General features: G+C 58.4%; 1 protein-coding gene across 12 annotated transcripts; it reads left to right on the top strand.

Annotated features, from left to right (window-relative positions):
• The first annotated feature begins 1,398 nt into the window (after positions 1-1,398).
• On the top strand, positions 1,399-22,570 carry ARHGAP44 (Rho GTPase activating protein 44). Of its 12 annotated transcripts, XR_007380480.1 has the most exons (23): positions 5,945-8,225; positions 8,401-8,440; positions 8,915-9,019; positions 9,116-9,192; positions 9,274-9,385; positions 9,984-10,060; positions 10,795-10,912; positions 11,750-11,818; positions 11,926-12,007; positions 12,449-12,576; positions 12,687-12,798; positions 13,352-13,433; positions 13,823-13,903; positions 13,985-14,098; positions 14,352-14,443; positions 15,699-15,879; positions 16,323-16,340; positions 16,610-16,831; positions 17,730-18,107; positions 18,380-18,495; positions 18,584-18,745; positions 18,844-18,967; positions 21,603-21,710. XR_007380480.1 is itself a non-coding variant. In XM_048965149.1 (22 exons), the coding sequence occupies exons 1-22, from the start codon at positions 1,535-1,537 to the stop codon at positions 21,743-21,745; spliced, it is 2,784 nt and encodes a 927-aa protein (XP_048821106.1). In that variant the 5' UTR covers positions 1,423-1,534; the 3' UTR covers positions 21,746-22,570. The 12 variants fall into 12 exon arrangements, 11 of the variants coding, with proteins under 11 accessions (XP_048821099.1, XP_048821100.1, XP_048821106.1 ...); XM_048965149.1 differs by lacking the exon at positions 5,945-8,225 and adding an exon at positions 1,423-1,587 and having other exon boundaries at positions 18,584-18,967; positions 21,603-22,570; XM_048965148.1 differs by lacking the exon at positions 21,603-21,710 and having other exon boundaries at positions 18,844-19,001.
• Positions 22,571-22,667: the final 97 nt, after the last annotated feature.

Genomic DNA, 22,667 nt, shown 5'->3' with positions numbered 1-22,667 from the left:
CAGGGATGGTAGGGGTGGGCCAGCCATGAGTCTGCAGGCAGAGGGGTGCCCTGCTGCCTTGGCGAGCCCCAGAGCCAGCCTGGAGCAGCACTCTGCCCTGCCATGGCCAGTGAGCATCGCCACAGTGCAGCCTTAGCTTTTGGGGTATGTCAGAGCAAAAGAAGGAGCCTTGGAGACACTCAGAAGCTCACTCCAGAAGTACACTGGCAGGCAGAGTGGCCCAAAGGAGCTTGTTTGGGGTGCACAGTGTGGGGTGCAGCCATCGTACCAGCACGTGGCATGGAATTACACTGGCTTGGGAGGGAATGAAACCATGGGGAAGAATACTACAGATTTTGGCCAAAAGTGGCAATGAGGGAGGGGAGAAGGGAGGGACAACAGTTACTTGGCAAACGTGCTCAGCCCTCCACCTGCAAATGTCCTCAGATGGCACCTGGCACAGGGGGGGATGGCAGAGTGCACAGTGTGGGACTCCCAGGGCCGGTGCTGCCTGCACTGAGCTGCCAAGATGTGTGTGCTGTCCATTAGCACTGCAGTTCTCAGCTTTTCCCACTGGATGAGCACTGAATTTCCAGGAAATAAAAGGAGCAGGGCTGGCATTGATCACTGCTTAGGAACTGTCCCAGCAGAGGGAAACGCCCAGCTCACCCTGCACCATGCAGGGACAGAACTCCAAGCTGTGGGGCTCCAACAGTGGCAATAGGGGATGCTGAGAGATGCTGGTGGGATGCTGTGAGGATGCTGGGGATCACAGGGGGATAGATCCAGAGAGTCTTAGAAGCATTCGGATTGCAAAAGGCTTCCAGCATCAAGTCCAACCATTAAGCTAGCACTGCCAAGTGCACCACTAAACCATGTCCCCAGGCACCACATCTGCACACCTTCTAGATCCCTGCAGGGATCCCGAGGACTCAGCTATGTCCCCGGGCAGTCTGTTCCATCGCTTCACGACCCTCTCCACAAAGAAATGTTACCTAATGCCCAGCCTACACTGATGCAGTGTGAGGCCATTCCCTCTTGTCCTGTCGCTCGTTCCTTGGGAGCTGAGACCGACCCCACCTCGCCACAACCTCATGATGTCGTAAGGAGCAATAAGGTGCCCCCCGAGCCTCCTTTTCTCCAGGTTAAGTTTCCGCAGTTCCCTCCGCCGCACGGAGGGAGATGCTGAGCACGGGGAGGTGCTGGCGATGCGGTGGGATGCTGTAGGAACGCCGCAGGGTTCCGCAGGGACACGAGGGGCAGCCTGGCCGGCTGAAATCCCCTCTCCCGGCCGATCCCTCCGGGACTACATTTCCCAGCTCCGCCGCGGCCGGGGCGGTGCGGCGCGGGGCGGGCAGCGCGGAGCGGGGGGCGCGGAGAGCGGCGGCGGGGCCCGCGCAGGCGGAGGGAGGCGCGGGGGCGGCGGGGCCCCTCTCGGCCCGCTTCGGCTCGGCTCGGCCCGGTGCGCGCCGGGCGGGGATGCGGGAGGGGCGCCGGGAGCGGTTCCCCTCTGCCCGCCCGCGGCCGCGTAAGGGGCGCCCGCGCCGCCGCCACCATGAAGAAGCAATTCAATCGCATGCGCCAGCTCGCCAACCAGACCGTGGGCAGGTAGGGACGGGGACGGGCCGTGCGCCCCGCCTGCACCTGCCCCGCACCTCCACCCGCACCCCTTGCTGCATACTTGCACCCCGCCCGCACCCTGCCTGCGCCTTACTTGCACCCTGCCCGCACCCGCCCCGCACCCCAGCTCCGGAGCACATCGCACCCCACCGCTCCCCTACCCCAACCCCAGCCCTCCATCACCCTCCGGTGTTCCCCCCGGCATCCCTGCATGCGGCCGCACCCATCCCTCGAGGGCTCCCCCCGGCTGAAGCGCGGGGTTTTTGGGGCCGGCGTGGTGCGGGGTGGCACGCGTTGGGGTGCCTGTGGGGGTGTGTGGGTGCTGTGATGCTCTCCGGGCCGAAGGCCAGACCCGCGGCTTTGCAGGCGGTTGTTGTGTAATTCCTGAGATTTTGCAGCGGTGGGGGGTGGTGGTGGAAGGATTTATTGGTTTTTTTTCTTTCGCGACTCCAACACGGCACCAGGGCGGGTGGCACCGGCACTGGGGCAGGGCTGTGTGCAGGCACCCCATTACAGGGGGCTGCTCCTTGTGTCCTCTGTGGGGCTGCCACCGTGTTCCCATGGCTGTGCGTATATCCCTCCATCCCTCCGTGCAACCTTCCTTCTATCCCTGCATCCCTCCCTACATCCACTCCTCCATCCCTACATCCATCCCTGCATCCATCATCCCTCCATTCTCCTCCTTCCCGAGATGAGTGATAGGGACGAGTGGCAGCAGCTCTGTGCCTCATCCCACGGCGCTGTGCAGTCACACATCCCCACAGCACGGCCGCAGATGGCCGCAGTTCCCCACCGGCGCCGTGCAGCAGGAGCACGGGGATGGATGGAGGGGGCTGCGCCGGGCTCGGTTCCTTCAAGAGGAGCAGGGACTGGGCTGGAGGAACACAGCTGCTGCCAGCACCTTGTGTGTCCCACGCGTCAGCCTTCAAAATGGGGTCACCGCCAGCCCCAGAGCCCTCCTGCCTCGCTGCTGGGCTGGGGGCGGGCGCAGCGCTCCGGGTAACGGCCGTTTGGGAGATGCTCGTGGCAGGTGACGCAGGCAGGAGCATGAATTCGCAGCTCGGAGCGTTGCGGGGCGGTTTGTGCTCTGCTCTCCAGGCTGGGGACCGACCGGGGGAAGCTCTGCTCTGTAGGGCTCACACGCAGCAGCCAGCCTGTCGCCCATGTTTGCAATATTCCCGCTCGTGCACAGGCTTTTCAGCAGGCAAATAAATAAGTAATCCTTTGCCGTGCTCTGCTGCAGCACTGTCTTGTGACCGGCTGGGTCTGTGGGTGCGGGGCTCACATCCCTGCGGTGCTGCCACCCTGGGGATGGGGCCGTGTCCTGGATGGGTGCTGGAGGGTCCGTGCTGCAGATGGACGCCATCCCTCAAGTTGCTGTAAGGGGCAGTGGGGATGCTGAGGGCAGTTTGTTCTGTGCCACGAAGATGGGAGGAGTGCTGATCCCACTCCTCCCAGCAAGCCCTGTGGATGTAGTTGCTTTCTCCCCAAGTGAGTGTGAACTAGGGCTGGGGGCAGGGGATAAAAGCCATCCCCAGCCCCGTGCTCCTGCCATGGGGTGTGCCTGGGAGGCAGCTGGGTGCTGTGCCCCTCTTTAAGGACATCGCTGCCATGGCTTGTGCTAGGCTTGCAGCTAATGGACCGATCCGTCCTGCCACTCCCACACTTGTCCCCGTTATTACTTTACCTAGCCAGCACCTGAGCCATGCACCTGTATTAAAATCGTGTTTTGAGCAGTGCTGTAACTCGGGGAAACCCCTTTGGTTCCCCATTCCAGGAAGCAGCAGCACCCAGAGGAGCAGCACTGCCCCTTCCCCACACAGCTGCCCTTTCCTCAGCACCTCGAGCTTTGGATGGGGGCCAAAGGCTGCGCTGCGCCGTTTACTCCTTTTGTTTACCACGATAGAAAAAGGGGAAGGGCAAGGAGAGAGGGCAGAAGTGAGGAAGGAAATGGCCAGTTGGCACAGCACTGTCCCACTCCGCCATCCTCTCCCGTTGTCCTCTGCTGCCTCCCCTCCTTCTCCACTGCACCTTCCTGGTCTCAAGGCTGGCTCTGTCCCTGCTGCCCCTCACAGCCCTTTTCCCAGCCCTCTTACAAAAACAAACACACAAGGCTGTGAGAATCCTGGTTTTGTTTGAAGGAGGTGGAGAACCAGAGGTGCTCATCCCTGGGACGCACTCGGTGCCCAGCCTGGAGCATCACCCAGCCTGGATGTGTCTGGTCTGTAGGGGATGTAATACATATCTCCGTGGGGTGAAAAGAGGGAAGAGAGATCAGCGAGTGGCTGTGATGCTCGCTGAGTGTTCCTGCTTTATTCCTGTGCTTCCCCATTCCATGTGTGGGGCTGCCAAGGCCATGGGGAGTGGCTGTGATGCTGCTCCTGCACACGCAGCACCCGCCAGGTTTCCAGAACTGTCTGAGTGCCGATTTCTCTCTGTCAGGAAGGGAACGGGCAGCAGCAGCCTCATGCAAAGTGACACTCCTGGGTGCCTGAAGGCACAGCAGGCAGCTGGGAATGCAGTCGTGGAGGGAGGGAAGCGGGGGGACGTGTCCTCATTGGGGTTGTTTTGGAATGGCGTTGGGGGGCAGCAAGCTCTGTTCCTGGGCAGAGCCTTTTCCTCAAGCATCAGGATGCCTACGCTTCAAGCTACAGGCTTTAAATAGAGAGGCTTTTTTCTGCATGCAGCCTTGCAAGAAGGAAGGATGGAGGCAGTGAGGACGAGCTGCATCACCAAGGATTTTCCGATGGGGTTTGCAGCAGGGCTCGGCGTGCTGTGTGTTGTGGGGTGCAGCTTGCTGTCAACCTGCAGCCCCTCATCCCACTGCCCACCCCAGGCAGACCCTGGGCTCACTGGGCTCGGGGAGCAGAGATGTGGTGGCAGAGGACGCAGGCAGCCAGCCGGGTATTTTTATCCTCCTCAGCCGACAGCGCTGGCGAATGGAGCAATGAAATATTAATGGAGCAGTCTGAATGTTTTGTCCCCAAATTGCACATAAATCACCGTCGCTCCTCCCGGCTCCCCGAACCTGCAGGGATTTGCCAAATCCGTGTGCTGGGGTGGGGGCAGGAGATGCACGCAGGGTCTGGCCCTGGTTCTGCGTGGTCCTGGCAGCAGCTCTGCACGCAGGGCTGTGCCTTAATTAAAGCCTCCTTCTGACTCATTCCCCATCAGCAGAGTCAACCAGTGCCCTGGGTTACCCGAGCTGCACGCTGAACCTTGCGTGGCAAAACCTCACCCAGGGGTGCCGGCACCCAGGGCTGCAGGTGGAGCTGCTGGAGGCAGGTGTGGAGCTGCTCAGCCCTGCCCTCCTTCCTGTCCTTGGGAACCCGTCCTTGGCACTGCAGGCTGTCCGTGGGATGCAATGCAGCCCCCGCGGCTGACAGACCCGTATCCCAGCTGCATGGACTCTGGGGGATGGTTTTCCCATTTGGGGAGAATAGTGCAGCAAAATGCTGAATGGGGTTTGAAATGGCCAAAATACGAGGCTGTGCTTCTTGTATTGGTTGGTTGGTTCATCCCCAGAGCTCACTCTGTGGTGAAGCATAGCTGTATAGTGATGCCCATACATGGGGGCATCGTGGCAGAATCTGGAGCGCTCCTCCACCCCTCCCAGTGCCACAGCAGCAGGGCTCAGCCCCAGGGAAGACATCTCACCCCGGTTTGGGAGCATGCTGTGATGTGGAAGCCTGGATTCTGCCTGCTGGCGCTGGGATGAGATGCTCCAGGGAATCAGACGGCTCGCTGCAGCTCCTGGCTCAGTGCGCAATTTTGTCTTGGGAGATTATGTCATGTTTATCACTAAATCAAATTAATTTGCTCGATAGGTGTTGATTTCCGGTGGCAACAATTAGTTTTCACAGAAGCCAACGCCAAGCAAATTGTAGCTGCATCCCCCGCTCGTTTGCTTCCAACTCCATGTACTAATTGTCTCCTTTCTCCCAGATGCTCGCAGCGACCCAAGAGTCTGCATGGTGACCGAGGCTGAGAATTGCCTGGATTTGTGCTGAGAAAAACAGCTCTGGGGTGGGAGTGTGGAGGGGAAGGGGAGGAGCGTGCTCTGTGCCTGGCGGAAAGATGGGAGAGCACAGAGCTGCTAATCCCCCCTGCCCAGCACAGTGCATAGTCTGGGCCCTGGGGGGGCTGGGGGCATTCCTGGGGCACGGGGTTCATCTGCAAGAAGCAATGCTGCTGCCAGACTGCTTTCCCAATGGGTTCCTTTGGATGTGAGCGAGTTTTTGTAGGGCAGAGTTATTGGAGGCACCCGTGGGGGACAGTAAAGCCAGCAGCAGGAAGGAGGCACAGCAGCCCTTCCAAATCCATGTTCATTATAGGCTGAGGTGCTGGAAACATCACGGGTAGAATGGGATTTTTCCGGCTCAGAGCTGCAATACAATCTGATGTCAGTGGAGTAAGATGATGTGATTTATTTTTTTCCTTATAGTCTTTACGTGTGAAAAAGCAATCTGGAACGGCTCGTTCCGGGCTGATGTGCGTTTGGAGATGCTGCTTGGTTCTCACACCCCTGGGTGTCATCTCCAGATTCTGGAGCGCTGCCGGTGGGAGCAAACAGGGATGAGATGAATCGATTCTGGGTTTTTCTCAGTGTTCTGGAACAGAAACAGGAACCTTCAGACAGAGGAGCGGGAAAAGGACTCTCAGCCTTCTTTTCTCCCCCTTCTGCACAGCCAGGCTGTTTGCTGGTGGGCTCCCAACCCACGCAGAGCCCTGCGGTCAGGCAGGGTGTGGGTGCTGGGCCAGGTGTTATGGGCATGGAGGTTTTCTTGTGCTGCAAGTGCTTGAAAGCAGAACAAGGCCAGATTTTGTTAGCCCATGTGCAGTGTTGTTTTCTGCTTCCTGCACATGCATTACAGCCTAGCACGTGGCGTTTTGTGACGGCTGGGAGAGATCTGCTGGAGCTGGACAGCCCCAGGCAAAGTGCAAACCCATCTTATGCTGTCCAGAAAAGGAGAAAGCACATAAAAAGTGTTGCTTTTTTTGGAGCATTTTCTGAATGGTGATGGCTGTTTGCATGGACGTGAGTGAGGAGCAAATTGCTCAGTGCACCTGGGGCTGAAGTGGGCATGGAGGAGGTGGCAGCCATGCTATGCTCCCAGAGCTGTGAATGGGTGAATGTGCACGATGCTCTCATGTCTCTCTGCTCTCTCCTTCCTCTCCATGGAAGTAGAATAGAGCACCACGTCTGCTCTATCTGCTTCTGTACAGCAGGTACACGATGCTGAATGTGTTCTGCTCCTGGTGCCTGGGGTGGGGAGCACCGTGTGGGTGCTGTGTGTGGGTTTGCCCTCTGTTGCCTTTGGGTTTTTGCTGCTTTCTCTCATATTCGGGATAATTTTGTACAATTTCCATCTCTGCCCAAAAGAACTGAAGGTGATCTGCAGGAGATGAGTAAAATCTGAGCAGCTCTTGCTTTTGTTTTGTTTCGTTTTTTAAATGCAAGGGATCCAAAGCAACCGCCTTCCCCAGTGGCTCATTTCTCACCTGCCCTTATGGCTGGGCATAAAAATCTTTGCTTTTCTACACGGCTGCCTTCATCCATCTCCACACCTGGGCACAGGTGTTTGCACAGTGCCTTGAAGGTGCTTAAATAATGCAAGGCATGGATGACCGAAGGGATTTCACTCTGGAAGGCAGAGTAACAGCTCCCTGAAAGGGTTTGGGAGTCCCAGAGGAGCATCTGGATCCCTGGGGCCGTACCCCCAGCAGCTGAAGAGCTGATCCATTGCTTTCCAAATACAGGAGATCGCAATGCGTGCATCTAAATCCAACTTTTTAATGGAACCAGATGGGCTCTCTGTGCCTCCTTCAAATAAACTGCCTTAAATTGGACACTGTGACAAGTTTCGTATGCAAGCCAGATTTAGCACCGTTAATTCACATTTCCAGAAAGGCTTTGAACTCAGCGTGCTCACCAACGACCTCACAGACATCCCTGCCCTGCTGGGAGCTGTGCTGCTGCCACAGCCTTTCAGCTTTTTTTCCATTATTCTTCTCTGCACTGGAACAGGTTGCCCAAGGAGGCTGTGGATGCCCCATCCCTGCAGGCATTCAAGGCCAGGCTGGATGTGGCTCTGGGCAGCCTGGGCTGCTGGTTGGCGACCTGCACCCAGCAGGGGGTTGGAACTGGATGAGCACTGTGGTCCTTTTCAACCCAGGCCATTCTATGATTCTATCATTCTATGATTCACTTCTACTTTCACATTCTTCATTTCCTCATTCTTGCTCTGTTTCCACCTTTTCAGTGCTTCACCTCTGCAGCTCGTTCTCTCACTGCTGAGAAAACAGTCTCAGATATTGAAAGGCAAGGAGAGCTGGGGCAGTTTGGGTGCTGTTAGGAAGGAGGCCAGAGGATGTGGCTGTGCTGCAGCCTCATGTTAACCAGTGCTGAACATGGAGAGCATAACTGACCTTTGCATTTTAGCTCAGTTCCACACTCTGTCCAAGCGCATCGTGGCACAGATTGGTTTTTAAAGAAGTAATGATTTACCAAAGCTGTAAAAAGCCCCTCAGGTTATGAACACGCATTACACCGTGCCATGGTGTAACTGTTCCCTTATCACCCAGCAGTGCAGCATCAGTGCATGCAGTGGCTGCTGGGTCTGCGGGTAAGTTGTGCACATCTGCCTCTCTGCAGCAAAAACAGCCCCATCCCCAGGGGAGCTCAGCACTGCACCGGGGCTGGGCACACTGCTCCATCTGGAGCAGAGGGGGGCAGTCCCCTCCCCTCAGGACTTCACGCTGTCCCATCACCAACCTCTAATTTTCAACCTTTTCCTGCAGGGCTGAGAAGACAGAGGTGCTGAGCGAAGATCTGCTGCAGGTGAAGTGCTGCTGCCTGGCTCTGGGTGTGGGACGTGGCTGTATCGGCTTTGGGTGCAGTTCTTGGCCGTGGCTGTCCTTGGGGGGGGGGGTCACACCTGGGGAGGGAGATGCTGGGGGACAGTGGCACTGTGTGGGTTGGTTGTTCTCCCAGATGATCCTCCAGATGTTGTGCTTTCTGCTTCACTGCTCGTTCCCCCTCCACCCCCCCCACCTCGATGCTCCCGGCTTTGTTCTTGGGCTGATCGTGTTTGCTGATGCTCAGTGACTCATCTCACTGAGCTTTGGGATCAACTTCCCAGCTCAGACAAGGCCATGGCAAACCGGGCAGCTCTCCGCCCCAGGTGTGGGGAGGTCCACCAGTTTGGATCAAGCAAAGTCCTCCTGGGGAGAGAAGCTCTCAGCCAAACTCCCTTTGGTTGGAAGAGCCCCACAGGACGGGACAGGGCGGTGACGGCCACCTCTGTGCCCACAGGTGGAGAAGCGTCTGGAGCTGGTGAAGCAGGTGTCCCACAGCACCCACAAGAAGCTGACGGCGTGCCTGCAAGGCCAGCAGGGCGTGGATGCCGACAAGCGCTCGGTGAGCTCTGCAGTTGGGTGCACATGTCTGTGCCGTGCCCGAGGCGCGGGCTGCCTGCGGTGCGCAGGGTCTGACGGCACCGCGCTCCCTTTGCAGAAGAAGCTGCCGCTGACGACGCTGGCGCAGTGCCTGACGGAGGGCTCGGCCGTGCTGGGCGATGACTCCCTGCTGGGGTAAGAGGTGCTGGCGTCGCCGTGTCCCCGTGGCACTGCTGTCCCCAGCGCACCCCTGCCCCAGCTGTGCGTGCCTTGCAGGAAGATGCTGCGGCTGTGCGGGGAGGCGGAGGACAAGCTGGCGCAGGAGCTCATCCAATTCGAGCTGCAGGTGGAGAGGGACGTCATCGAGCCGCTCTTCGTGCTGGCTGAGGTGGGCATGGCTGGCTGTCCCCGCTGTGGGCTCTCCTGTCCTCCTTGTGCTGCTCTTTTCTGCTTTCCTGAAGGCAGAGGCGTGTGCGCTTGTATTGCTGAAACGCGTTTCCAAGCAAGGTTGTTGTTTGGAGAGTTTTTTTCCTCCTGATGCCAACTCTCTGGGTTTTTTTCTTTTTAATTTTGCCAAATGCTCTTGTCCCCCCCCCTCTTTTATGTCTTGTGAAATGCCATGGGCTCCATTCTGATTTCATCTTCCCTCAACTTTATGGAGCTGACACCGGGAGAGGCGAGCAGGGCCAGGCTGAGCTCTGGGGCTTTCGGGTCTTGCAAAGCCCTTGGCACTCACTGTTGGTGCATGACAAGACTTGCTGCTGTGCTGGCACATGCTGGCAGCCTTTTTCTGCCTTCAGCCGGCCTTCCTGGCACAGGAGGCCGCACTGACCAAAGGATGCTTCTTTTAGGGATGGGGTTTTTGCACATGTGTTAGGATCGAGGGGCTTTGAACACCACAGAGGAAGGGTTGGTTGCACTGCCTTTCTAATGCTGCAGTGATTCCATGTTTTTTTTTCTCCTCCTCCACCCATGTGTTGCTGCAGGTGGAAATCCCAAATATCCAGAAGCAGAGGAAGCACTTAGCGAAGCTGGTGCTGGACATGGACTCCTCGAGGACGAGGTGGGAACCGTGGCTGAGCTGGCTGCAGGGCCAGCATCACTCCTTGTGTGGGGCTTCTCCAGTGCTGCCCTGGCCAAGGGCCAGCAGCCTTGGGAGATCACAGCTGTGCCTCTGTGTGCCTTGAAGTCAAGCTCTGCAATGAGCCAATATTTCTGTTCTTCTCCTTCCATGCACGCTGCAGAGGAGATGTTTTTTCTGGCCCAAGTCTTTATTTTTAACTCTTCTCTCTGTCTGGCTGAATTGTTGCATGGAGGCACAGAGTCGGTTGCGTCTACTGCTGTAGAGCAGTGCTGGGGTGGCAGAGCTCTGCTGGGGCTGTGGGATGTCCTCTGGTGTCGCTCCATGTTCTGGGTGATGCTGTGGTGGGGCCTGGGGGCTGCAGATGGGGCTGTTCCTGAGGCAGTTTGCAAACAGCTGGAAAACTGCTGAGTTTGCCCATTCCTGCACAAGGGGACAAGTGCAGGGGTGTCTGCAGGGCAGGGGCATCAATGCCCCATTGCTGCCCCATTACTTCCCTTTCTCATCCCACCTGCCTGAGGCTCCTTCTGGAAATGATTGCTGAATTGAAGCTGGAGATACTTGTGTCTGGGATTAGCGCATGCATTCAGCACAGGTTGAGACCCTCACCATGGTGCTCAGCCCTGGGGACCACTGTGGTCTGGCAGAGGGTCCTGAGGCTGCCCTCAAGCTCTGTGTGTCCCCTGTGTCCCACTGACACGGCCCTGTGTCTACAGGTGGCAGCAGTCTGCAAAGTCCTCGGGGCTGTCGAGCAACCTGCAGCCATCGGGTGCCAAAGCCGATGCTCTCAGGGAGGAGATGGAGGAGGCAGCGAACAGAGTGGAGATTTGCAGGGTACTGCTGGCCAGGGCTTGGGATGGGGTCAGCCTGGGTTGTGACAGAAGTGTGGGGGGGAAGGGTGCAGTGCTGGGGCACTGTGCTTTGGGGAAACCTGCTCCACACGCAGCCTGCAGCATCCCCTTGCAGCCCAGTGGGAAGCCTGCAGTGAATCACCCCACTCCCTCTGCCGAACCCATTGACCACCAGAAACCCCTTCCCTTGCTGGTTCCCTGTCCAGAGCAGCCCTGTCACAGCCCTGACCCTCTTCCTGCGCTCACTGGACACTGTAGGGTGTTTGTGCACAGCATGTGCCACCCTCAAAAGTAGGTGCCATCCCAGATCTGGGTGATGCTTGCCAGCTGTGGTTCCTCTGTCACCTGCATCCCATGGACTTCAGCAGTCTGAAAGCATCCTCAGGGGTCAGGGAGCTCCTCACTGCTTACACTGAGCTCTGTGGGGACAGATTGCCCCTAACAGGAACACGGCCAGTATGGTAGTGGCCTCAGAAATCTGCTCCATCCCCATGCTGATTGTGTTCCTGCATGGAGCCAGGAGCTGGGCTTGATCTTTGTGGGTCCCTTCCAACTCAGGATGTTCTGTGGTTCAATGAAGGAGCTGCAGAGTGTATTGAGAAGGCACAAGGGCAGGGGTCTTTGCAAACACCAAAGTATGGGAGGATGAAGTGCAGCACAAGGCAAAGTCAAGTGATGCTGCTGGTTGTGTGGCATCTGGGCACAGCTCTGCGCTGCGGATGCAGGGAGGGAGCCTGGGGTCAGTGCTCACGTTGTCACCCACGGGCAGCGATGGCCATCATGGTGCTTGGTGTGAGCTCCTGCCTCCGTGCTCCCACAGGACCAGCTCTCGGCTGACATGTACAGTTTCGTGGCCAAAGAAATAGACTATGCAAACTACTTCCAAACGGTGAGCACTCTGCTGGTCCCCCCATCCCGCTGTGCTCTGCAGCTGCCCTACCCCGTGCCCTTGCCGTGGAGGTGACATTGGGTGCAGTCTGTGCCATCTCTCCGCAGCTGATCGAGGTGCAAGCTGAGTACCACAGGAAGTCACTGGCACTTTTGCAGAACGTGCTGCCTCAGATCAAGGCCCAGCAGGGTGAGTGCATGCAGGGCTCAAGGCAAGTGGTGAGCTGGGGGCGCAGAGCCCATCACCTCGCCTTGCAGGGTGGCTTTGCAAGGAGGCTGAGGCATCAGCCCGCAGTGTGACATGATGCAGCCGTGATCCCCCTTGTCCCTGAGCTGGGGGAATATCCCCATCCCATGGGGTCACCTCACTGTCGCCCCTGCAGCCACCCAGGTCTGGGTAGGGAGTGACCTTTGTGTTCTTCCCTCTCGATCCTATGCATTAGGATCAGGAAATGTGATTGCATTTTGCATGGATTTCACCTTTACAAGACACTTTTGAATTGGCTGGGCTGAAAACTCAGGGTTGTGGTGTTGCAACAACACTTCAGTGCTTGCTGAACACCTGAGCTGAAGCCCAGGGCGAGGGTGAGGAGGACGCAGGGTGCGACCTGTCAGCCCTGTGCCCTCACAGAAGCGTGGATGGAGAAGCCGTCCTTTGGGAAGCCACTGGAGGAGCACCTGGCTGTCAGCGGGCGCGAGATCGCCTTCCCAGTGGAGGCCTGTGTCACCATGCTGCTGGAGTGCGGCATGCAGGAGGAGGTGGGTGCCGTGGGGACGGCCTGGCTGCATCCCGTGCAGGGGGATGAGTGGCCAGGGGAGATCTGGGGGTTTTCCCCCGGCGCCGACGCTGTCCCGTGTGCTGTGCCAAGGGCCTGTTCCGTGTGGCTCCTTCTGCCTCCAAGCTGAAGAAGCTGAAGGCTGCCCTGGACTGCTGCGTGGTGGACGTGCAGGAGTACTCAGCTGACCCGCATGCCATTGCAGGTGGGGACTGTGGGGGCTGTTGGCTGGGGGGTGCCTCAGTGCCCAGAGGGTGCTGCTCTGCACCCAGGGGCTGCTTTCAAGCCCAAATCTCACTGGGTGCACGCGCCTCAAGTGACCCCAGTTTCCCTCCCCATGTGGCTGTGCTGAGCAGGAGACGCTCTGCAGGATGGACATGCATGGAGTTTACAGTCTTATCTCTGCTGCTTCTGTGGTGGTGCAGGATGCTCCCTCCATGCAGAGCCCATCCTGCTGCACTGTGTTAAGCCGTAGTTTGGTTTAAATGCAAATGAGCTTTTCCCTTCCCTGCTGTGCTGCAAAATGGGGGCTCTGGTTCCTATCAGGGAAGGCACCGAGGGCCTTCATGGGGCTGTGCTGAGCTGGAGGGCATGGGGTGCCCACAGCACAAGGCAGTGCTGGGCATGTGCCTGGCAAAAAGGAGACAGGGGCTGGGGGAGGTACAAGTGAGAGGGGGAAGCTACGAGGGGAGAGGTGGGGTGAAAATTCAGAGGGTGCTGGATTTCAAGGAGCCTCCATGAAACCTAATGTGCTGCAGGAGCACTCAAGTCCTACCTGCGTGAGCTGCCAGAGCCACTGATGACATTCGAGCTGTACGAGGAGTGGATCCAGGCCTCCAAGTGAGTCCAGAACGGGAAGTGGTCTTGGGACTGAATTTCAGGAGGGTCCTCACAAGCAGATTTTTGACCCATGGCAATTCCCCCTGGGGCGAGGGTGCTGAGAACAAGGGCTTTTAGCCCATGTGCAGAGTCTGCTGGCATTCCTGTGCATCCATCTGGGCACTTTCCTTGACTTATTTCTGACCCAGTGGCCAACGTTAGTGTCCAGGGGCTCTTAGTGATGTTCCTTGGGCATGCCATGCCTAAACAGCAAAAGTGGCCTTGGTGTAGATGTATGTGTAGATGCTCGTCTATACAGTGGCTGGGTAAAGGAATGAGTGCCCTGACATGAAACATAGCAGGTTGGTGTTTCGTGGACTTGGGGACACACAGCTCTTCCCCTCCCATAGCATCCCAGAGCAGGAGAAGAGGCTGCAGGCCCTATGGAATGCTTGCGAGAAGCTGCCCAAGGCCAACTACAACAACATCAGGTGAGCGTGGGGTGGTGAGGGGCTGTGCTGGGGCTGCAGAGGGCACGTCCCACCTCACCGTGCCTGCGCTCACCCCTCCAGGTACCTGATCAAATTCCTGGCCAAGTTGACTGAGTACCAGGACATGAACAAAATGACGCCGAGCAACGTGGCCATCGTGCTGGGTCCCAACCTTCTGTGGCCACAGGCAGAAGGGTAGCGTATGGCCATGGGCTGGCGTGATACAAGGGTGCAAAGGGGGAATGGGGGTGAAGCCGTAGCTCTGGGCCATGGGTGTGGGGCCAGAAGGTTTGTTCCTACAATATGGGAGCAGCTCCTGCACTCCAGGAGGTACTGCAGAGCAGAGGGTGGTAGAGCCAAGGGATGGGGGGCTGCAGATCTCAGCAGGGAGTGGGGTTGAGGCATGGTGAGATGGCAAGCCATCGAGCTGCTGCCTGCTGTGTTGCAGGAATATCACGGAGATGATGACGACCGTCTCCCTGCAGATTGTGGGCATCATTGAGCCGCTCATCCAGCACGCCGACTGGTTCTTTCCTGGAGGTGGGCTGGGCCCCATGCTGCTTTGGGATGGGGTGGGGTGGGATGGAATGGGATGTGATGGGATGCAGTGAGATGGAATGGGATGGATGGGAAGGGAAGGGATGGGATGAGGTGGGATGGAATGGAATGGAATGGAATGGAATGGAATGGAATGGAATGGAATGGAATGGAATGGAATGGAATGGAATGGAATGGATGGGATGGGATGAGGTGGGATGGATGAGATGGGATGGGATGGATGGGATGAGGTGGGATGGAATGGAATGGAATGGAATGGAATGGAATGGAATGGAATGGAATGGAATGGAATGGATGGGATGGGATGGGATGGGATGGGATGGGATGGAATGGAATGGAATGGATGGGATGGGATGGGATGGGATGGGATGGGATGGGATGGGATGGGATGGGATGGGATGGAATGGAATGGATGGGATGGGATGGGATGGGATGGAATGGAATGGAATGGAATGGAATGGAATGGAATGGAATGGAATGGAATGGAATGGATGGGATGGGATGGGATGGGATGGGATGGAATGGAATGGAATGGAATGGAATGGAATGGAATGGAATGGAATGGAATGGAATAGGATGGGATGGGATGGGATGGGATGAGATGAGGTGGGATGGAATGGAATGGAATGGAATGGAATGGAATGGAATGGAATGGAATGGGTGGGATGAAGTGGGATGGGATGGGATGGGATGGGATGGGATGGGATGGGATGGGATGGGATGGGATGGGATGGGATGGGGTGGGATGGGATGGAATGGAATGGAATGGGATGGATGGGATGAGGTGGGATGGGATGGGATGGGATGGGATGGGATGGGATGGGATGGGATGGGATGGGATGGGGTGGGATGGGATGGGGTGGGATGGGGTGGGATGGAATGGAATGGAATGGAATGGAATGGAATGGAATGGAATGGAATGGAATGGAATGGAATGGAATGGAATGGGGTGGGATGGAATGGGGTGGGATGCAATGAAATGGAATGAGGTGGATGGGATGCAGTGGGATGGAATGGGGTGGGATGGCATTGGATGAGCTTCATGTGTCTAGGGTGGGTGAGAGGACCAACATGATTTATGTGAGCAGTGGGATGCACCCAGCTACTCCATGGCTCCGTTGTGGGCAACCTTGTGGTTTACATAGCGCCAGGAGCACCTCCACCCTGCATCCTTGCTGCGCCCAGCACCATTGCTGGGGACAAGCGGGCTGATGTCCATCTCTCATTTTCCACGCAGACATTGAATTCAATGTCACCGGCAATTATGGCAGCCCCATGCACGTGAACCACAATGCCAACTACAGCTCCATGCCCTCCCCGGACATGGACCATGCTGACCGCAAGCAGCACGACCAGGCGCGGCGGCCGCTCAGCGTGGCCACGGATAACATGATGCTGGAGTTTTACAAGAAGGATGGGTAGGGCCTGTTTGGGGCTGGGGACGGGGAGCTGGCATTGCTCCCCAGGGTTGGATTCGCTTGCAAGATGGGTGGTTCCAATGGGAGGACCCTGCAGCCCGTGCTGGGGATGCACTCTTCCCCCTGGGATGCTGAGATGAGATATGGGAGCACTTGGATAAGATCTAAGGATGCTTGGATGAGAACTGGGCTTGTCGCAGCCCCAAACCTGCTGGGGGTGGGAGCAGGCTGGCCCCTGTGTCACCTCCTGTGCCCTTCTTGTGCTGTGGACCCAGTTCTGAAACCTGCACCGAGGCTTCCCCATCTTCATCATATGTTCCTCCTACCACGTCCTACCAGTGCCCACAGTCCAAGCCCCATGTCTTCTTAGCACCTTTTCCAAGCTCCCCATGTCTGGTTTTAGGTTATTTACCACTAATAACCATCTGTTTCTGTCCATGCAGCCTTAGGAAAATCCAAAGGTACGGTGTTCTCTACGACAGTTCCGGGCGGGTGCTGGGAGGATGCTGGTGCCCCGGTACCAAGGCAATGGGTGATATGGCTGGTGTCACCAGCCTGTCCTGCAAAGCCATCCCACCCTGTTGCCGTGGGGATTTATTCCCAGCAGCTTCTCAGTGGAAGAAACATTTGCAGGGGCTCAATGGGAGCTGCATTGGGCTGGCACACCGGCGGTGCCTTAGCGCGGTCCCGTCTTGCCGTGCGGATGCTGAGGCTCCATCTCTGTCCCCAGCATGGGTGTCAGGGTGATGGACACCTCGTGGGTGGCACGTAGAGGCACCTCAGGAGCACGCAAGACACCTGCCACCCCCCCGGCCACGCAGCCACCCGCACCGCCCGCCGAGCTGCCCGCCACGCCGCACTCACCCATCCCTGAGCAGGCTCCTGATGTGTCAGCCAGCCCCTCATCTCCTGCCACCAGCTTTGGCTTCCCGCCCGCAGCCGAGCGGGCAAGGTATGGACCTGTGTCCCTGTGTGTCTGCGGCACGCTTGTCCCCATGGTGTCCCTCTGATGTCCCCCTTGGGACCAAGCTGAGCTGGGTTTCCCCACAGGACTCTTGCACTCACAGTGTTGAGCTGTAAGCTGCTGGGCTTGCAGTGATCAGAGCAAAATCCTAAAGGAGCCTAGTGTTCCCTGAGCTCTTTCTTTACCCAAAATCCATGTCCTTCTGTGGTTCACGTAGGTCAAAATGGAAGAAAGCACCTATCTTGTGCCATCCTGCCCCAAAATGGAGAGCCTTCCTCTCCTGCCACCCTGCAGGACTGCTGTGTGGCATGGCAGAGTGCAGGCCAAGCACCCATGGGTTTTGTTAGGGACCCAAGAGCTGTGTTCTGGTACAGGGCAATGCTTAGAGCAGTCCCACCCTGGGTACCCCACAGCCTCTCCCTGTAGTGGGGATGCCCATCAGGTTGCCTCCACTGTGCCACTGCTGCCTCGCTTCAGTGCCCTTTGTGCCAATCTGCTTCTGCGTTGCTCTCATCCCTTGTAACATGCTGACCCATCCTGGTGCTGCTGCCTTCACCCCATCCCTCCTCCATCCCTATGCCAGGCTGCTGGTGGCACCTGCAGACCAGGGGGACATGCCAAGGGCTCCATCCCAGCGATGGAGCTCCCACTCCAAAGGGCTCTGCAGCCGTGGGGAAGGGGCTGTCCCCCAGGCTCCCCCTGTTTTGATGTTGGCTGATCCTCTGAGCAGCCCCATGAGCCCTGCTGGGGCCGTTCCTGCTCCCCTGGTGTTGCTGCCTTGCTGCTGCTCTCAATTCCCCCTCCTGCTGATGCTTCTGCTCACGTCTCTTTTTATTTTGTTGTTCTATCGTTTTGCTGTTCTGTGATCTTTTTGGACATTTTGCAGCACGCGTGGTGTGCCGCCCGCCTGGCCGGATTGCTGCTACAGCCTCCCCTGCCCTGAGGACAAGCGGGGGCCCCCGGCCCCTGGTCCCCATCCCTGTCCCCTGCCCTGGACACAACCTGCACTGCGCCTCTGGCCAGGTTGCAGCCAGAGCCTTCCTCCCTCCCGCTCCTCCTCTTCTTCCTCCTGCTCCCCCCGTCCACTCACCCCCCACCCTCGCCCCAAGCCTTGCTCCCTGCTGGTCCCCACACCACGCTCTCTTGCCCCATGGCACTGCCCGCTCCCCATCTCTGCCCCACTGCTCCTTCCCAGCCCCCGGCCCCACATGCTGCCCTCTCCCCCCGGGGGTGGCCGCATGCCTGCGGGAGCCGACCTGGCCAGGTAACTACCCCTGCCACCATGGCTGTCCCTTATCCCTGCTGTCTCCAGGGAGATGGCTGCTGGACATGAGTTGGCTTGGCTGCAGCATGGCCTCTGTGCTAAGAAATTGCTTTAAATTGCAATTAAAGCACAGCAGCTCAGTGGGTGCACTTGAGCACCGTGGCCCCATGGCACGCCAGCTGCGTGCTTTGCACAAGGATGCTGCTGGTGCTGGGCTTTGGGTGCAGGGCTTTGGGAGCAAAGCTTCTCACTGCCATCCCTTGTCTCCACAGCACACTAAAGCCCAAGGAGCCATCCCCCATCTCCACAGCACAGAAGGGCGGTGGGCAGCAGCCCATGGCCACACCACCATCCCCCGCCGAGCAGAGCCCGCGCGCCCCACGCAAAGGTGGGTACCCATCTGTGTGCCACCCCCCAGTCCCCTGACCGCTGTCCATCCGTCTTTCCATCCTCCTGTCTGTCTGTCTCTCCCGCAGCCTCCAAGAAGCTGGCGCCCATCCCACCCAAGGCGCCCTCCTCAGGGGGCACATCGGAGCCGCCGGCGGGCCAGCCGTCCCCCGGCAGCTTGTCCCCAACCCCGCCAGGCACCCCCGCGCCCTATGGACTCGCTTACCCTCAAGGCTACTGCCTGGCCTCAGGTCAGCTGTCCCCAGCCGCCGCACCTTCCCCGTCTCCTCCTCCTCCTCCTCTTCCTCCCCTGGGCAGCTCTGTAACCAAATCTCGACCCGTCCCCAAGCCGAGGCAGAGGCCCTCGCTGCCGCCGCCGCAGCCCCCCACGGCCAGCACGTCCGGCTCTAGCCCCCAGCCCACGGAGCCCCCCCTGCTCGACGCCGTGGCCCCCGGGGAGAGCGTGCCCACAGGTAACCCAGCCGCCGCGGGACGCAGCCGGGCTGTGCCGGGAGCTCAGAGCGCTCTTGGGCATGGCCGCTGCCCAGGGACACCGTGGGGACCCTGCGGCACTGCCCAGTCTGCAGGATGGCTGTTTGCGCCCTGGGGTTTGGTGACAGCGTGGCTGGGAAGATGGCAGCATCCGTGGGAAAGTGATGATGTGCCCAGGAAGGTGATGGTCACCTTGGAAAGGTGGCAGAGTCCTTGGGAAGGTGGCAATGTGTCGAGGAAAGTGATGGTCACCTTGGGAAAGGGACAGTCATTGAGAGTGGGGCAGTGATCTTCGGAAGGTGGCAAAGTCCCTGGCATGGTCACAAGGTTCCTGGGAAGTTGGAAATGTGCTCAGAAAGGTGGTGGCATCCTTGGGAAGGTGTCAGGGTCCCTGGGAAGGTGACAGTGTGCATAGAAAGGTGACAGCCACCTTGGGAAGGTCACAAGGTCCTTGGGAAGGAAGCAATGTGCCCAGAAAGGTAACAGTGACCTTGGGAAGGTCACAATGTGCACAAGAAAGTGACGGTGAGCTTGGGAAGATGGCAGCATCCTTGGACAATGTCGATGTCTTTGGAAGTTGGCAAGGCCCCTAGGAAGGTGACAGTATGCCCAGGAAGATGGCAATATACCCAGGAAAGTGACAGCAACTTTAGGAAGATGGCAGCATCCTTGGGAAGGTGACAGTGACATTGGGAAGGTGGCAGGGTCCCTGGGAAGGTGACACTGTGCCCAACAGTGTGCCCAGGGAGGCAGCAGTGAGCTTGGAAAAGTGGCAGCATCCTTGAGGAAGATGACAGTGTGTCCAGGATGGTGACTGTGACCTTGGGAAGGTGGTGAAGTTTCTGGGAAGGTCATAAGGTCCCTGTGAAGGTGGCAGTGAGCTCAGAGAGGTGGCAGTGTCCTGGGGAAGGTGGCAGTGCACATGGAACAATGACAAGGTTGGTCCTCAAGAAGGTAGCATGGTCCCCTGGAAAGATGGCAGTGTGCCCAATAAGATGGCAGTGTCCTTAGGAGGACAGCAGGGTTCCTGGTAAGATGACAGTGTCCTTGGGAAGGTGACAAGATCCCTGGGAAGGTTGCAGTGTGCTCAGGAAGGTGGCACTGCCCCAAGGAAGGTGGCAATGTGCCCAGGAAAGTGTGCCCAGGAAATTGTGCCCTGGAAGGTCCATGCATTGTCCTCAGGAAGGTGGTAATGTCTCTGGAAAGGTAACAGCATCTTTGGGAAGGTGGCATTGTCCTCAGGAAGGTTGTGACATCGCTGGGAAGGTGGCAGTGTTCCCAGACAAGAAGGCAGTGTCCTCACAAAAGGTGTCCGTGTCCCTGGGAACATGGCAGTGTTCCCAGAAAGATGCCAATGTCCCATAGGGAGGTGGCAATGCCTCCACAAAGGTGACAGTGTCCCCAGGAAGGTGGCAGTGTCTAGGAGGTTGGCAATGTCCCCAGGACAGCTCTGATGCCACAACCACTGTGTGCCAACCTGGTGGCGCTGGGTTTTGTCCCCCCTGTGCTGTCTGTGCTGCAGAGCCAAGTGTGGGGGGCAGCACCGGGGTCAGCATGAGTGTCCCCATCTCCTAAGCAGTGCTGTCCCCAAGAGCCAGCCCCCACATGCAGCTTCAGCATCACACAGTGATGCCTTGCCCATGGGGACACTTTGGCAGTGGGGATGCTTTGGGGACACTGTCCCGGTCACCCAGCTGGTAGCTGGGCTGGCAGTGGTGCCCTCTGCGTGCAGCCCTGCCTGTGAGGGCAGACTGAACAGGGGAGCTGTGTGGAGACGGGTTGGGCTTTGGTGGACATCACAGCCCAGCACTGGTGTGTCCCTGGTGTTGTCCCCATTGTGCCCAGCTGTGGGTGCACCCAGACATTGTGTCCAACCATCAGCACACTCACACACGAGTGCTGCTCCAGCACTGCATCTCAGCATTGCAGACAGGCAAGGGTGCATTCTGGCATGGTGCTCTAGCAGCTCACGCCATGGCAGTACATCCAAGCATGGGTGCCATCTCAGCAGTGCACCCGGCTTTCCATCCACACGTCAGTGCACCCAGGCACTGCACTGCATCCAGGCAGAGACCCCTGGGATGTAACCCCAGCATTACACCCCAGTGTTGCACCCAGGCACTGGTGCAATGCCACACTGGTGCAGGCAGGCACTGCACACCAGCATTGCATCCAAGCACTGATGCAACCCCAGTATTGCACCCCAGCATTTCTTGCATTGGTGCAACCATCTTGCATTGGTGCAGCCAGGCACTGGTGTAACCCCAGCATTACACTCCAGCATTGCACCCAGTGCTTCCCCGGCACTGCATTCCCATATTGGCACACTCAGACATTGCATCCCAGCACTGCGTGCAGGCATTGCCTTGAAGCCAGCAGCTACTGGTGGAGCCAGGCAGGAGCAGCAGTTGTCCTCGGGGCGGCTTTCTCCAGGCTCAGCAAAGGCCAGCAACGTGCTGCCAGGTGTGGGGACACACAGGTGGGGACAGAAGCCCCACGCTGCCCCTCCGGCCACAGTGCTGAGCACGCAGCACCCATCAATCACGGCACACAACGGTACCTGCCCCCCTCGCCGCGTTCGGCAGCCCCTCACGCCGCTGTCTGTGCCTGCCGCAGGTCTGCTGCACTTCGAGCTGCCGTCCATTCACCTGGGGGGCGCGGAGGCCACGCTGCGCCGGGACCCGCTGGACGCCGCGCAGAGAGTGCAGCTGAAGGGCCCTGCAGAGGAGGAGGAGGACTCGGAGAGCACGGCCCTATGACGGCGTCCCCTCCGCCCATCCTTGCGGCCCCCAGCCCCGCACCGGGTGCTGCCGCTCCGTAGTGGGGTTCGGTTCGCCTTATCCAGACTTTGCCTTGTGACTCGGTGCCTATGTCCCCCCCCGGCACGTCCTCGTGGTGGCAGCGGGGCTGGAGAGGCACCGGAGCCCCATTCCCTTCTGACGTGGGGCAGCAGCCCGGGGTCTCGTCTCCCCGCTCCGTACCCCCGTGGCTGGGATATGAGGATGGCCCCATAGCAATAAGGCGGGTGCGGGGCACGGCCTCGTCCCCTGTTTGCTGTCGTCGTGGGTTGGTGGCGTGGAGCAGAGGCTTTGGTTGTGCATGCAAAGACAAAGTCACCTTTTATCCTTTTCAGAGAGATGACATATATATATATATCTGGTGGGCATAGATATATATATATTATATATTTGTATATATAGAAATATATATATATATATTTGTTTTATTTTGAGCCATTCCATCCGATCTTGGTGTACAAACGGACTATGTCCATGGGAACGCTTCGTGGCCCCGCTCCGCCCCCTGTGCTGCACTGCCCCGACCCCCCGGCCCCACTGCTTCTGCACCGCCGCGATCTGACCGTCACCCACAGCACGGGGACGGGTGGGGGGGGCAGGAGCAGCTGGAATAAACGTGCACATCGCTGTGGAACTCAGCCCCCAGCCTGCCTTCATTCAACGCCTCCCGCGGCTCTGCACGCGCTTGGGAAGGGGCCGCTCCACGAGGGGGGCTGTGCGGGTTTGGGGACAGAATGTGCCCCTCCAGCTTCAAATGCATCACCCACAGAGGGAAACTGAAGCAGCACAGGGGCTGCTCGGCTCACAGCCACCCCCAAACCTCAAAGCAGCCACACTGGAAGGTCCCAGAAAAGTCACTAGAAAGCACCAAGAAACCCCCAGC

Source organism: Lagopus muta, chromosome 18 (genome assembly GCF_023343835.1).
Source record: "Lagopus muta isolate bLagMut1 chromosome 18, bLagMut1 primary, whole genome shotgun sequence".
Lineage (NCBI taxonomy): Eukaryota > Metazoa > Chordata > Aves > Galliformes > Phasianidae > Lagopus > Lagopus muta.
This window is presented reverse-complemented; position numbering and strand designations above follow the sequence as displayed.

What these genes read in the sequence shown, in the direction of transcription:
- ARHGAP44 (XM_048965139.1), top strand. Translation starts at nt 8,134, where the DNA reads ATGAACACGCATTACACCGTGCCATGGTGTAACTGTTCCCTTATCACC. An exon ending in TGAGCGAAGATCTGCTGCAG is followed by an intron (nt 8,441 to 8,914) that starts GTGAAGTGCTGC and finishes CTGTGCCCACAG; the next exon opens with GTGGAGAAGCGTCTGGAGCT. An exon ending in ATGGACTCCTCGAGGACGAG is followed by an intron (nt 10,061 to 10,794) that starts GTGGGAACCGTG and finishes CTGTGTCTACAG; the next exon opens with GTGGCAGCAGTCTGCAAAGT.